The sequence below is a fragment of the Alternaria burnsii genome (genome assembly GCF_013036055.1).
Source record: "Alternaria burnsii strain CBS107.38 chromosome Unknown 750, whole genome shotgun sequence".
Taxonomy (NCBI): Eukaryota; Fungi; Ascomycota; class Dothideomycetes; order Pleosporales; family Pleosporaceae; genus Alternaria; species Alternaria burnsii.
The window spans coordinates 1,321,680-1,336,773 of NW_024066108.1; the positions used below are offsets into that span (position 1 = coordinate 1,321,680).

Sequence of the window (15,094 nt, forward strand, 5' to 3'; positions counted from 1 at the left end):
TGCATCACCCTACCTGCAGGCGGAGTGCTAGTCATATAGCGATCATGATACGTATGTATCCACAGATCCTGTTTTGGTGTTGTACAAGGTACGTGTTGCCAGTCGATGACCTTGGACCTTTTCATGGCAATATAAATGGAATCCAGGCTGTACGTATGTTGAAGGCATGAAGCGACCAAACACCACCTCTTGCAGAACGCATTTCTGCCCAACAACCATCAGACCACCATTTAACAATAGGACCGATGCCAACGACCACGACCACCCCGGAGTCTGCCGGAGCATACCAAGTAGCCTGATCCTCGCCCAGACACCTCTATCATCACACCGTACCGATATTTACTATAAAACTATCCAAATTTGCACATACGACCATAGGACACTGAAAATTAGGCTTCCCGTCCGCTCAGCCATATACAAGCAGTGTACCGGCGGATTAGTAGTTAGGTGGGTGACCACTAGCGAATCCCCGCTGTTGTATGTTTTTTTTTTTACCTTTTGCTGCCCAGAAATATCGAGGCTCTGGGCAGAAGGCAACTTAACCGAGTTGCTAGAGAACCCCATTTTCGTTGAGATATGGGACGTCAAACAAGCTTAGTGGTTCTTTTTGATTTTTTCTTGAATGAGATACATCGATAGGCCTCGAAAACCCTCGCAAGATCCAGTGCTTCGACCCCATACGTGCTAGCCGCTGTGGGCGTTGGAAAAAGTGTCTGTTAGCCAGTCTGATATTTTGCTGAGCATAACATCTGCAGCTGCTACTCTTGCCTTCTCTGCTTCAATATCCTTGGCGGGGAAGCCTTCAAACGCGTGTGGTTGACTATGAACCTTGTAACAATTCAATTCCCGGCGCTCTCCAACCTTCCTGGCTTGAGGCCATGATCATGTTGCAAGCAAGCTTGTCAGCCATGACTTGGAGCTCGTGCCGTTCACATTGCTAACTTTTCGAGGCGCTCCTTATTTCTGGATTCTCTTGCTCCCGATAGTTGCTATCGAAGCCGGCTACGGATACAGCCGTTTGACTGAGCCGGGTGGGCGATAGGATCAAAGGCAAGGTAATCTTTCGGAACGCAGACGCGCTACACGCGAATTCGTGACCAAGACGCGATGGGTGTCGCTGTTTTGTCCCACTTCTTGTCACGACACTGCGGTATCCAAGGACATCGCAGCCATGCGAACCTTGTTCTGACGGCAGAGAAGATTGACGACGCTCCGATTGTGGTTTGACGGGAGCAGCCGTATAGGTGGTTGGATGATGACCAAGCGCACTAAGCCTAAGGCAGCGAAAGCCGCGGAGTTTAGGTGACGCAGATGAGGTGGATGACAAAAGGGCCCCGATGTCGCGGGGCAGCAACGGGAAGATTACCCCACTTTCGATTCTCGTGGGTGATGCATGCAGTTGCGTGTGGCTTGCATCATGTCACGTACAAACCTCACATCACTTGTTGCTCACTCTGAGGTGTCTTCTGGCGTCTGCCGATGCTCTTATCCTCCTGAAGCTCTGCCATAGCACCTTGAGCGTCACCAGCCCCCATCAACATGGCGACTCCAAAGATTAGCGAGCGGGGCATCCGCATCGCAATTGATGTATGCTACCAAAACACACACGCATGGCGATAGCTGACAGTGCAGCGTGGGGGTACTTTCACCGACTGCGTAGGCAATCCTGGCACCGGCAAGATGGAGGACGACATCCTCATCAAGCTGCTCTCCGTCGACCCCTCCAACTACGATGACGCGCCGCTCGAAGGCATCCGCCGCCTCCTCTCCAAGTTCACTGGAACCGAGATCCCCCGTGGACAGCCGCTCGACACGTCCAAGATCGAGAGCATACGCATGGGCACCACGGTCGCGACTAACGCGCTTCTAGAGAGAAAGGGCGAAGACATTGCCATGGTCGTCACAAAGGGCTTCAAGGATTGTCTTGAGATTGGAAACCAGAGTCGGCCCAACATCTTCGCGCTCGACATCCGGAAGCCTGAGGTGCTGTACAAGAAGGTTGTCGAGATCGATGAGCGCGTCACATTGGAAGACTACGCCGAAGATCCAGAAAGGAACCAAACACAGGCCAAGAGCATAGAAGAGGCTGGCGACAAGGCTGACTTGGTCAAGGGCTTGTCTGGTGAGACGGTGCGCATCCTACAACGGCCCCAGGAAGAGGCGATAAGAAGGCAGTTGCAGGAGGTCTACGACGGTGGACTGAAGAGCATTGCGGTATGTTTGATGCATGGATACACATACCCAAAGCACGAGGCGTTGGTGGGAAAGATCGCGAAGGAGATTGGCTTTGAGCATGTCAGTCTGAGTCACGAGCTCATGCCTATGATTAAGCTGGTCCCACGAGCCACTTCGGCCTGCGCTGACGCATATCTCACGCCCGCGATACGGAAGTACATCGATGGCTTTTCCAAAGGCTTCGAGGGCGGCCTTGGTACCAAGAGCGTGAAACGCGAGGAGGGGTCAAGAGGCGCACGCTGCGAGTTTATGCAGTCAGACGGAGGCCTGGTCGACGTCGATATCTTCTCAGGCCTGAAAGCTATCCTTTCTGGTCCTGCCGGAGGTGTCGTTGGTTATGCGCTCACATCGTACGATCCCAAAACCAGGATTCCTGTCATTGGATTCGATATGGGCGGCACTAGTACCGACGTGAGCAGATACGGCGCTGGACGCTACGATCATGTCTTCGAAACTACGACGGCCGGTGTTACCATCCAATCACCACAACTCGATATTAATACTGTGGCTGCTGGTGGTGGATCGCGCCTCTTCTGGAGGAATGGACTTTTTGTTGTGGGCCCAGAGTCTGCGAGCGCACATCCAGGTCCAGCTTGTTATCGCAAGGGTGGTCCGTTGACAATCACAGACGCGAATCTGTTCCTTGGGCGCTTATTACCAGACTTCTTTCCTAAGATTTTTGGTAGGAACGAAGACGAGGGGCTCGATGCGCAGGCGAGCGAGAAGTTGTTCAAGGAGCTGGCGGAGCAGATCAATAAAGAGGTCGCAGGCGGCAACAAGGAGAAAGAAATGTCGCTGGACGATATCGCGAACGGTTTCATCAAGATTGCGAATGAAACCATGACACGACCCATCCGCAGTCTGACCGAAGCCCGTGGACATGATACAAGCAAGCACCGGCTCGCGACGTTTGGTGGTGCCGGTGGTCAGCATGCGGTGGCCATCGCCGAAGCTCTTGGCATCTCGCAGATTCTGATCCATCGTTACTCGTCGGTTCTTTCTGCATATGGTATGGCGCTTGCCGACGTTGTTGATGAGAGGCAAGAACCAGAGTCTACCGTATGGTCGGACAAGAAGGAAACAAGAGAGTACTTGCAGAACAAGATGGCGGATCTAAAGAGCAAGTCGACGAGTACGCTCAGAGATCAGGGCTTTGATGAGGACCACGTCCACTTCGAGGAGTACCTCAATCTAAGATATCGAGGAACAGAATCCGCCCTCATGATTATCAAGCCGACTAAGGAGGAGGCACAACAAGAATACGATGGAGATGAATGGGCGTTTGGCAAGGCTTTCGTCAAGCAGCATGAACAAGAATTTGGCTTCACTTTACCTGATCGCGATATCATTGTAGATGATGTGCGAGCTCGTGGCATCGGCAAGACATTTGAAGGTCTCGAGAAGAGCGTAGATCAGCAACTCAAAGAGATCAAACCAAAGGATATATCAGGCGACACGAAGCGCTACGACACTCGCAAGGTATTCTTCGAGGGTGGTCGACAAGACACTTCAGTCTACAAGCTCGAGGATTTGGAAGTTGGTGATCGATTGAAGGGGCCAGCAATTATCGCGGATGGCACGCAGACTATTGTTGTGACACCTGGCGCTACTGCGCTTGTCATCAATACCCACGTGGTGATAAACATTGGTGAGACGGAAGACCAAGAGAAGGAGGTTGGTACGAAAGAGGTCGACCCAATCCTGCTCAGCATCTTTGCGCATCGATTCATGGCCATTGCTGAGCAGATGGGCCGCGCACTCCAGAAAACTAGTGTTTCCACCAACGTCAAGGAACGGCTGGATTATTCCTGCGCGCTGTTTGATGAGAATGGTGGACTTGTCGCCAACGGTACGTCGATTGCTAAAGTGACTGAACTCGGCTAATGGCAGTGAAGCCCCTCATCTACCGGTACATCTCGGTAGCATGTCAACCTGTGTTCGCAAACAAGCCGCCATATGGAAGGGCAAGCTCAAGAAGGGTGACGTCCTCGTTTCGAACCACCCCATGTTCGGCGGCACTCACCTGCCAGATATCACTGTAATCACGCCCGCCTTTAGTGGTGACAATATCATCTTCTACGTTGCTTCACGCGCGCATCATGCCGATATTGGAGGCATACTCCCCGGCTCTATGCCTCCTGCATCAAAAGAGCTTTACCAAGAAGGTGCGGCTATCAAATCTGAGAAACTAGTATCCGAAGGGCACTTCAACGAGAAGCGCATCACCGAGCTTCTTCTGGACGAACCAGGCCAGTATCCTGGTTGCTCCGGTACACGATGCCTTAGTGACAACATCAACGATCTGAAGGCACAAGTTGCCGCCAATCAAAAAGGTATCAACCTGATCAGCACACTAATGTCGGACTATGGCGAGCGAGTCGTCAAGTTCTACATGACCAACATCCAAGCCAACGCAGAGCAATCTGTTCGTGCTCTACTCAAAGACGTCTACAAGCGTTTTGAAGGCCAAGATCTTAGCGCAGAGGATTTCATGGATGATGGAAGCCCTATCCGGCTCAAGGTATCGATCGATCCCGAGAAGGGTGAGGCTGTATTCGACTTTTCCGGTACAGGCCCTGAAGTCTACGGAAACATCAATGCGCCAGAAGCCGTTACCTACTCTGCTATCATCTACTGTCTGCGCTGCCTTATCAGCGAGGACATCCCGTTGAACCAAGGTTGCCTCAAACCGATCCATGTCCTCATTCCCAAGAAGTCCTTCCTCTCACCATCCGACAACGCGGCTGTTGTGGGCGGCAACGTTTTGACAAGTCAACGTGTTACCGACGTAGTTCTTAAGGCGTTCAAGGCCTGCGCTGCGAGTCAGGGTGATTGCAACAACCTCACTTTTGGCTTTGGCGGCACAACATATGGAGAAGGTGATAAGAGCGGCGAACGCAAAGAGACGAAAGGTTTCGGGTACTATGAAACAATTGCAGGAGGATCTGGCGCTGGCTCAACATGGAATGGCACGAACGGTGTGCATACACATATGACCAACACCCGCATCACCGACTCTGAGGTCTTCGAGCGAAGGTATCCTGTTCTGCTCCGTGAGTTCTCGCTACGACAAGATAGTGCCGGTAAGGGCATGCACGTTGGTGGCGAGGGTGTGATTCGCGACATCGAGTTCCGCATCCCCGTCCAAGTCAGCATTCTTAGCGAGCGAAGAGTATATCATCCGTACGGCATGGAAGGAGGAGGCGATGCAGCATGCGGCTTGAACATCTGGGTCAAGAAAGTAGACAAGAAGGCTATTGATCAGAACTCGGATTCCAAGCGCCCCACAGAACCTCTGGACACTACACACGCGCCTAGGACATCTGATGCAGTAGAAGCGGCCCAGAAGAAAGACGCTGCAAGAGCGAAAGAAGATGTGGAGTACAGATATATCAACATGGGTGCTAAGAATACGGCAGCTATGCGGCCGGGTGAGAGGATCATCATTCATACGCCTGGCGGCGGTGGCTGGGGTAAGGAAGGTGAGGAAAGTAGGGTGCAGAACAAGGTCGATCCAAGGGGAAGCTGGAAGGGTGGAAGTATAGCCGAAAGGCAGAGCACTGCAGAGGCCAGTGCGTAGACACTGCTTCGTGTATAGTATGAGCAACGTGGACAGCGAATCTCATCCAAAGAGCTGATGCTTTCTTGAAGATATGTAAATCATGTCCATGGTTGTCTAGGGCTTTCTGAAACCAAGACAATTCGTGCATCCTACTCGCTTCCAGAAATTATACCATCTTCCTCTCTCGCTTTGGCAAATTCAGCGCTCTCATAGAACTCGTTCATCTCGTTCCAACCCTTCTCCCATTCCTGTTTCATCCATCCCTCCTTCGCAACCCAGAGCTTCTCGTGGACAACCTTCAGTCTTCCATCGCCCTCGTCCTCCATGGGAAAGAATCCACCCCATTGTCTATCCAACTTCGTCACTGGATATGCACTCTCCGGACCAAACTGCCAGTTCAAAAACGCCTGCTCAGCCATTACGCAATCGTAGTTGTCGGTCTTGACATAGTTCTGCACAAGTCGTGCATGCATGCGCAACGAGGGAGTGAAGACCATCGACCCGACGTTGACGTTGGGATATGTCGCATTGAAGATATCTTGCGCGACACCAGCGAAGACGTAAGACTCGCAAACTGGCCCGTCGGATAGAAAGTCATCAAGATGCAGTTTCTCCGGTATGCAATCTTGCTTAGGAGCGAGGTCGAACATCTCATCAATATTCGCCAATGGAAACGCATCGGCATCCAAGAACAGGATGCGCTCAAACTCAGTCTCTTTCCACATATTGAGCTTGGCAAAGAGATCTTTCCATCGGTCTTGCACGCCAGAGACGTTGCATTCCCATTGAAGAGGTGAGAGCTCGCGTACTAGTGCACCGGCTCCTCTAAGGAGCGCACGCTGCTCGTCTGTTACATATTCGGCCACATAAACGATGAGCGGGTATTTTTGGCTACGTGTTTGGGAAGACCAGAGTATCCGATAGATGAGCGAATGAATAGCGAGAAAGTAGGGATCTTTAAGAGAGGGGTTACGAGTAGCAAGAAATGTTGCATACGCATAGCTTCCAGAGGAGCCGGCGTCGTAACCGTGAGGCTTTTGTGTCGAGTACCGTTGAAGCACGGTGGTAGGTAAGTCAAGCTGTAAGTCGTTTTGGAAAGGATATTTCGTCTCGGCTCCGCTGTCTATTCTTGATGACGGCAGGACTTCCTCGAAGGAAGGTCTCGACTGGAGGTCTAGACTAGGCTCTTCAATAGCGGAAGCGGCGATTTCCTCTAGTGGCGACCTGACATCTTCTGGTATTGCTTGGCTTGATATTTTATCCTTCAGGATAGAGAAGTCATCGTTTTGGTGGGAGGAGGTGAGCCTGTCAGACGGCAGTATCTCAATTCCGCTGATGTGTGCACCCCCTGGTGTGGTTTCAAATTCGTGTCGGTGTTGTGCAACCAGGTAAACTGTTCCGAGACAAGCAAGTGTTGCTAAAGTAATATTATGTCGGCGTCGCATGATGTGTACGGAGACACAACGCACATTTGGCGACAAACCTTTAGTCAATCCTTGAAGGGGCGGATATCACATGCACCCACAGTCGAAATGCTCGGGCACACACCTACGTCATAATTGAGCCGACGACGGGACAGAGAGGAGGTGCTACTTGAATAATGGTAACAAAGCCGATGACCTGATCATCGCCTCAACACTGATGAGAGCAAGGCTTCAGATAGTACGCGGCGTTGTCGCCAATTTCGGGTGCTGCCGCTAACAACGATCTGCAGGCGCGCAATTTAAAGACGGAGAACACGATAAGGCAGCTGCGCTGCCGATCATGAACGAGAAACACTAAACTACAACGTTAAAACCCTAGGTAAGTTCCCTATTCTATTCTGTTTCCCTGCTGACTCTAAAGCAATGGAATCTGCTCTAATCCCCGTCCCTATCCCTAATAGCATGCCTGACATGCCTGCGCTCTCGGAACTTGAGGAGGTGGCCACACTAATTAAGAAACCTGATATCCTGATTCTAAAACTCTCCTAAGCCGTCCAATCCAAAGCTCGCTATAAAGCTGTGCTCAGCGAGTCTGACGCAGGCGCGCAAAGACCGACGTTCAATGCCCAGGCGCCCAGAGATTACCCCATGGGGTGCGGTGTCGGAGCAAGCTCCAATTCGGAACAACCAATAGATGTTATGCCTCCATGATAATGCACCTTACCCCGTCCGCACCTGCAGTAGTGTTGTGACGGGAATTCCCTGAGCGGGTAAAATCACATGAAGCCGAGTAAGAGATGAGCACGCAAGCGTGCATGTGGTCCAATGCAAGGCGATGACGCAGAGAAAAAACTCCAACGCAAGACTGATTAAATTTCTAACGTACAGAGTAGCTGCGCTGGTGCTTCGGCGGGGTTATTTGTGGCCGGACCGTACACTTGTAAAGCCAATTGGCTAATGTGACGCTGGGCTCATCGACTAGTTTCGTAACAACCTCGGCAGCGTAGAGTGTAAGGGGAAGAATGATCAGCTGTGGTAGCCAGAATGCAACCTCGAGACCCATAGGCCCTTTCTTGGGGAGCGGAAACTTGTCGACCCATCCTGGTATACCGTCCTTGTGAAATGGCCTTGAGAGCCCAACCGCGGCGTAAAGTCGGTCTCCCAGGGTCCATATTACAAGCCCGTGGACTAGGTATAGCGCAAACGAGATGCGCGCAAGGTACTGGCAGAAACCAGTCTCGAAGAAGCGCTTGAGCCATGGCAGGCGTGGGATTGAGGCTACTGCGAAGAATGCAGCCCAGAAGAGGTAGAACCACTTTGCGTCGAAGACAGCTTGGGGCTTGAGATGTGACAGCCAGACCCATCCAGGCGACCTGGAGATGAGAACGGTGCGATCGATTTCTGGCGCATCGAATGCCGGCACTCCGCCGAGGTAAAGTGCGGCAATGAACAAGTGGAAGAATATGAGCTCCTTGAATCCGGCCAGCGCACTAAGAAAGCGCGGGAGTTCGTCCCGCTGGGCCAGTAATTCAAGGTCACACAGCAATAACCCGGACATGAACAATGCTGCGTAGAAGCCGTCTACCACATAGAGAAAGTATGTGATCAAAGCCACCTCGCACCATAAACGAGCGTTTCGTGTGCACCGCGAAAGTGCAGAAAGTGTAGTGTAGATGACAATGGATCCTTTGAATTCGATAGGTATTGACCAGGTATGGGGATGATACGCTTCCGTGAACTCATAGATGTTTGTAGAGAATACGAAGCTGTAGTTTTTGAAGGTTTGGTACCAGTCAATGACGTCTTCGCGGAATGTGGATTTCATCTCGTGCATGTCAAGCGAGAGTTTACTCCAGTGTCGGAACGACGTCCAGGCAAACGTGACAATGATGACAGGAATGTAAAGTCGAAGCCAGCGACGGAAGAGAGCGGAGCCAACCGTTTCTGATGCGCTTGATGGTTTTCCCTCTTGTATGAGTCTCAGGCTTTTGAGCGAGAGGACATATCCTGAAATGACGAAGAAGATGGCGACGGCGAAATGGCCACCAGAGAAGAAGAGTCGTACGAAAGGGAAAGCTGCGGAGTAGTATCTTCCCTCGTAGCCGAACGAGTTTTCGAAGACCAGATTCCCTTTGCCACCGTGGGACCACAGTTGATTGTGATGCAGATATACCAAGAACGCTGCAAATCCCCTTAGACCGTCTAACCACGCTGTCGGTCTGGTGGAGCTGCTCTTGGTGTTTGAGCGTAAGTTCAAGAATTCCGGGCGCACGATGTTAAGACTCCATCTTGCTGTTCGGACTGGTTTCCATATCGTTGGTGACAATTTGACGTCGTCGAGGCGGCCATGATCCAAGAGTCCCCCATTTGTGGTTGGCATGGCTAATATTGAAGATGTAGCAGTGATCGTAACGAATTTGACCCCGACTGGATAGGGTAGTGAGGGTCTGAGGACGCAAAATGATAGCGGTTACCGCGGGGGTCGTGCTAGGCCCAAGGAAACACAATTTTCTCAAAATGATCGTACACGTAGCTGATCTCAACCGAGGCAGCCCATGTGCAGAGCTTTTCAGATGCAACAGAGCACTCATCCAGACCGAACGGCCCATGCAGGCGGGGTACGGTGTTGGTGATTCTGATAGCATACCGCGGGAACTTCCGACAATGGGCTAGATTGACCCGCAACAGCGCTCATCAGTTACGGTTTGGTAAATAGTCCTATTGGGTCGTCCCTGACAGATGATAACTGGTGCGGGGCTTTGAGTGGGAATGGTGCCGCTTATGTCGAAACCGCCGACTAACTTGCAGGGATCGTGTAGAGAAGCTTTAGCCTAGGCATCTTAACCTTACATCCTCGCCGCAACGATGCAGATGAGCTCTTAGCCATGCAACGCACATGCGCTATCGAGCTTCCGCCACGAGGCAGGCCCTGTCTCAAATATTTGTACCGACGTACCGAGGATGATAGTTGAACGGGGATTGGTGGGCGCAATGGCCGCTTGTGAAGATGACAGGAGGCTCTTGGAAGAGTCAAGACGAGCTAATCCCTCATAGACTTCGAGAGGGTCGGGTGGCCGTAGTGGCCTGGGTCGTTGTAATAACCCAGCATGCGCACACGACCTAGGCAACCTCCGCCCAAGCTTCACCTTGATACCGCAATGCCTCCCCATTCCCCAATTGCATCGCATTTCTCAGGCAAGCTCACAAGTCAAGTTCGAAGGGTCTTGCCTGCGTATCTCGCCCTTCTCTTCATATTCTTGTTCTTCGCCAATACGCACTTTTTTACTACACCCATCCGGGCTGCTTCAAAGTACAGACGCGAGCTCAAGTACCAGCAACCGCTGCAATTGAACGGTGCAGTGATTCCTAGGAAGATCTGGCAAACATGGAAGGTTGGTCCCCTAGGTTTCGAGAAGCGCGACTCCGACTCAGCAAGGACCTGGTAAGAAATCGCCTCTATGAACTGCATGTGAGACGTATATTGACTTCGTGCGCGCACCATTCAGGCCAGCAAAGAACCCTCAATATCGGTACGAGGTTTTGACCGACGACAACGCAGATGAGTACCTCGAATGGCACTACGGTGCACATGGTATCAACAGACCGGACCTTGTCGACCTCTACCGAGAGCTCAACATAACAATTATCAAGGCTGATTTGCTCCGCTACCTCGTCATGTACGCCGAGGGCGGCGTGTATGCCGACATAGACGTAGAATGCCTTCGTCCCATCAGCAGATTCATACCTGAGCGGTACAACGAGCAGGATGTCGACATGATAATCGGCGTGGAGATTGATGAGCCAACGTTCGCTGACCACGAAATTTTGGGATCAAAGTGTAAATCCTTTTGTCAGTGGACGTTCGCCGCCAAGCCAAGACTGCCTGTGATGATGAGGCTCATCGAGAACATACAAGTCTGGTTACACGAGCTGTCGCACGAAAAGGAGGTTGAGATCTCACAACTACACCTGGATTTTGACGAAGTCATTAGTGGGACGGGCCCTTCGGCATTTACCAAGGCTGTGCTGGAGCAGATGACAGCACAGAACCAAGGGAAGCCGGTTACCTGGGATCTTTTCCACAATTTGGCCGAGTCGAGGCTGGTCAACGGAATCCTAGTCCTGAACGTGGAAGCCTTTGCAGCGGGCCAAGGACACTCGGATTCCGGGAATCATGACTCAAGGGGTGCGTTGGTGAAGCATCACTATCATGCTTCGGGATGGCCAACGCTTCATCCGCGACGCAATCACCCCATGTACGGCGAGGTCGAACAGTGTAATTGGAAGCCAGAGTGTGTAGCAGAGTGGGTAAGTCAAACAGTAACCAAATTATAACTCCAAGATCTGTGCTGATATCGCGAAGGACAAGAACGTCGCTGAATGGGATACGTTGCCAAAGGAAGAGCAGGACAAGCGTATTGCCAGCAAGCTGCCACCACCCGGAGGCGCAAAACCTCACTAGGCTTACGTATTGTGTACGTACGCAGGCCGGTGTTCTGATAGGATGCATGCAAGCGTTCGCAGCGGGTCGACATGGGTGGAAAGGAGATATTGGGTTCTTGGCTATCGCGTGGCGGTTTCATCGTCGAAGGCGAGTTCCTGTTGAGTTTGAACACTCTTGTTGTATCTCTGCAAAGTCTTGCAGATGACAACTGTTGCAGCTACGGGCGTGGTCGATGGCATGGCGGTTGCGGAGCTGTTGCAGCATGCCGGCAGCTCGCGTCACGTCTCGAATTCGATCTTAGCGCATGACGCCATCGACCCATCCGTCTGTTGACCCCAGCAATCAACACATCACGACATGACTGGTTTTTGATAAAGACCTTATAATCCATTGCTGACTCTAGTCTTGACTGTTATTCATACACGTCCCTTGTTTACTACCCTTTACCTTCTCTCGCCTCAGAACCTACTACATAGAGTCTATTCGCGATTCGATCTCGTGCTAGACACAGAATTTCTGCCTCGAGAGTTCCTCAATATTGTACATCCCTGATCGCCTCTAGATATATGTTATTGAAGGTGGTACGAAAGCTAGCCTCGATGAAATTTGTGGTTTTGATGGGAGAAGCTGATTGCGAAAGCTTAGATGTAGGCATCCAGGGAAGAAAGCCTAGCCGGCCAAGCGCCGGAGACCAACGCTGTGTGGGACACGGTAGAGGACGCAACGTTGTCGCCTTGTCATATCCTGTTTCTTCGGGCCATCTCAGATGATACAGCGCTCACAACTTAGTAATCATTTATAACGCGTTATTCAGATTGTATGTTATCATACAGAAGAGACTGCGAGAAACTCAAGACGAACAACGAGTTCGGTCCACATGCTTGCTTCGGCAGCTAGCGTCTTTTAATCTATGCACGGACAATGTCGTTACATGTAATTTGGAGCCCCGACCTTGGAAAGCCGCCGGACTTCCCACTTTCCAACCACTCTGCCATCAAACTCTCTTTTTTGCATCGAGTCGCGTCAGTAATTCGGCTGTGTCATGATCCAACTTCTTCATGTTGGCAATGTGGCGGGGCAACTTAAATTTAGCTGGAACATCACGCCGATGTGGTGGCTTAGCGCAACCATGGCACGCCGCATTGCCGTTTGCTCACCATCTTGACAGCTTCCGCCGCTAATGCACTTCCCACATTACTTTCCGCAATTGCATCGTGTTCTATTGACTGCGAATTGAGGTCTACCACTCCTGGAAAGCTTGCGACGCCATGGATCATGTCAACGCATCCCTCGAGCTCATTCATCGTACGTATTTTGGTAGATAGTCGCTTGCAAAATCCGATGAAAACTCCGCTGCCCTCCGAGTTTGATGCACTTCATGACCCGGTACAAATCCTTGCTGGAACAGAAAGCTATTCTTTATCTGCGGAACTCAAACATTAGACAAAGAACATACGATCGCAAAATGGGATGCTAACACTGCCATAGTCATTTGCGCAACTCTGATCTTCATTCGCGATGTTACGAAAGACGCAAGCAGTGTACCACACACAACAAACTTCTTGAACGAAACACTCGTCTTCTTGGATGTCTTTTCGAACGTCTGTTTTAGTGAGCTGACCGGAATCTTGCGCGACAGTCGAGTCCATCGTACCTTAACGAGTGATGTAGAGTATTCTCTATACTCGCTAAATAAGTCGCTAGCTGCGCATCGAGAGGCATGGAGGTACATAGGCAAAAGCCCTATACCTGGAGCAGGTCAGAGAAGCATCGAAGATCTGAAGCGCGGTCGCGCCGCGTCGTTGGACGCTCAATATGAGCAGAGAGGCTGGAGAGAGGAGATGAAAGAGCGTTCGCAACTATGGCGCGAAAAGGCGCGACCTGGGCTGTACAAGGCGTTGTTCGGAGACGAGGAGATGGCCACGCTCACCTTAAACTGCTTGCAATGGACGCATCGGCTTCGACAAACTTTGGAAATCGTCTTCCTTGGTATCGGACGGCCAGATCCAGGGTTCGGTCGCACGAGACAAGCTGCCATCCTTGGTGTAGCAGAGCAACTCGAACGCCAGCACCGAGCGGGTGCAGAGCCTTCGAATGATTACAATGCGCTTGTTGGTGCACTGAGGGACCCGATAAGCACCGAACAACCGTCACACAGCCTCATCAAGACAATATATGACGATGGAGGTGAAGAGGTGGACGTGCTGGTTGAGCCTAGATCCGATAGCGAGACGCCCGCTGAATACATGTGCCATCTGACGTGGCTGTTACAGGCTCCTCATCAAACTGATGTATCGGTCAAGAGCGATGCCCAAGATGGCTATCAGCTGCACACCCTCAGCTGCATGGGTTTCATCGATGATCCACTGAATACGAGGAGTTTGATTGTCTACCGAGCACCACAAAGTCATCCTTGGGCATCGAATCCACCGTCTTTGCATGATATGATCTCGAAGGGTCCAACCGCAAGACCCTCGATAGGAAGCCGTTTCCTAATAGCGAGAGCGCTTACGAGCACACTACTTGAGTCGCACGCTTCTGGTTGGGTACACGGAAATGTACAGTCGCGTAGCATAGCTATGATGCCACGGTCCTTGAACGACCTCGAGTTGTCCCCCTTCTTCGTCGGTTGGGGCGTGCTCCAGCCTCTCGACGCTACGCACTTCGCATTAGAGCCGAATCTATACCGACATCATGACCGCTTCGGCCGACCCTCGTCTGAATATTCCAATGGACATGAGATCTACTCTCTTGGCGTGGTACTTCTCGAGCTTGGGTTATGGCGAACGATGGCGAAAGTCTTCGCCCGCCGTATAGAAAAGTTTCCCATCTTTGATATAGCGCAGCAGCAAGATCTTTTTAATCGTGTGCACAATGCAACACTAGATTGGGCGAACAGTATCGACATCGAGAGAGAGATGGGAAAGACCTACGCGCAGGTTGTACTCAAATGCCTCACTTGGCATTGTGATGACCCAACTGAAGGCATGGTTGAGTTTCGGAAACAGGTTGTCGATGTGTTGACTACTGGATGTGGACTGTAGCGATGCATTTCGCACATTCACGAATACTCAGTCTATATGTTGCCCGTTTCATTCTTCGCGGGAGAAGATGCTTAGACACAGCAGAGGCGAGAGTGGACGCGCCAATGAGACAACGTGTATTTGCTGGAGCAAACCATACTCGTGGCGTCAAAGAAGAAGACGAACAAAAAGAGCGACAAGCCTAACGCTACGCAAACCTTCTGATAGAAGGCGACGTCTCACGCGATGTATGTTACCAATCTTTTTTCACAATTCGATACGTCGGTGCATCTTCGCGCCATTATATATGTGACATTACTCTATGACGGGCGCAGCATTCAGCCTACTCATCTAGTGGAGCTCTATATGTCAACTCCCAAGAAGCGCTGTGACCAATTTACGCTAG

At 51.3% G+C, this 15,094-nt stretch overlaps 4 protein-coding genes across 4 annotated transcripts; 3 read left to right on the forward strand and 1 right to left on the reverse strand.

Moving 5' to 3' along the window:
- Nucleotides 1-1,539: 1,539 nt before the first annotated feature.
- On the forward strand, nt 1,540-5,815 carry GT037_001858 (5-oxoprolinase; the record flags this gene model as incomplete). The annotated part of the gene is made up of 3 exons (XM_038926905.1): nt 1,540-1,587; nt 1,633-4,084; nt 4,131-5,815. 3 exons carry the CDS (start codon nt 1,540-1,542, stop codon nt 5,813-5,815), a joined length of 4,185 nt encoding a protein of 1,394 aa, XP_038790197.1.
- A 131-nt stretch (nt 5,816-5,946) lies between these two features.
- Nucleotides 5,947-9,601, reverse strand: GT037_001859 (nucleotide-diphospho-sugar transferase; the record flags this gene model as incomplete). Its single annotated transcript, XM_038926906.1, has 2 exons — nt 5,947-7,292; nt 8,104-9,601. 2 exons carry the CDS (start codon nt 9,599-9,601, stop codon nt 5,947-5,949), a joined length of 2,844 nt encoding a protein of 947 aa, XP_038790198.1.
- A 778-nt stretch (nt 9,602-10,379) lies between these two features.
- On the forward strand, nt 10,380-11,683 carry GT037_001860 (glycosyltransferase family 32 protein; the record flags this gene model as incomplete). Its single annotated transcript, XM_038926907.1, has 3 exons — nt 10,380-10,663; nt 10,728-11,529; nt 11,585-11,683. 3 exons carry the CDS (start codon nt 10,380-10,382, stop codon nt 11,681-11,683), a joined length of 1,185 nt encoding a protein of 394 aa, XP_038790199.1.
- A 1,250-nt stretch (nt 11,684-12,933) lies between these two features.
- Nucleotides 12,934-14,709, forward strand: GT037_001861 (uncharacterized protein; the record flags this gene model as incomplete). Its single annotated transcript, XM_038926908.1, has 2 exons — nt 12,934-12,970; nt 13,154-14,709. The coding sequence occupies 2 exons, from the start codon at nt 12,934-12,936 to the stop codon at nt 14,707-14,709; spliced, it is 1,593 nt and encodes a 530-aa protein (XP_038790200.1).
- Nucleotides 14,710-15,094: the final 385 nt, after the last annotated feature.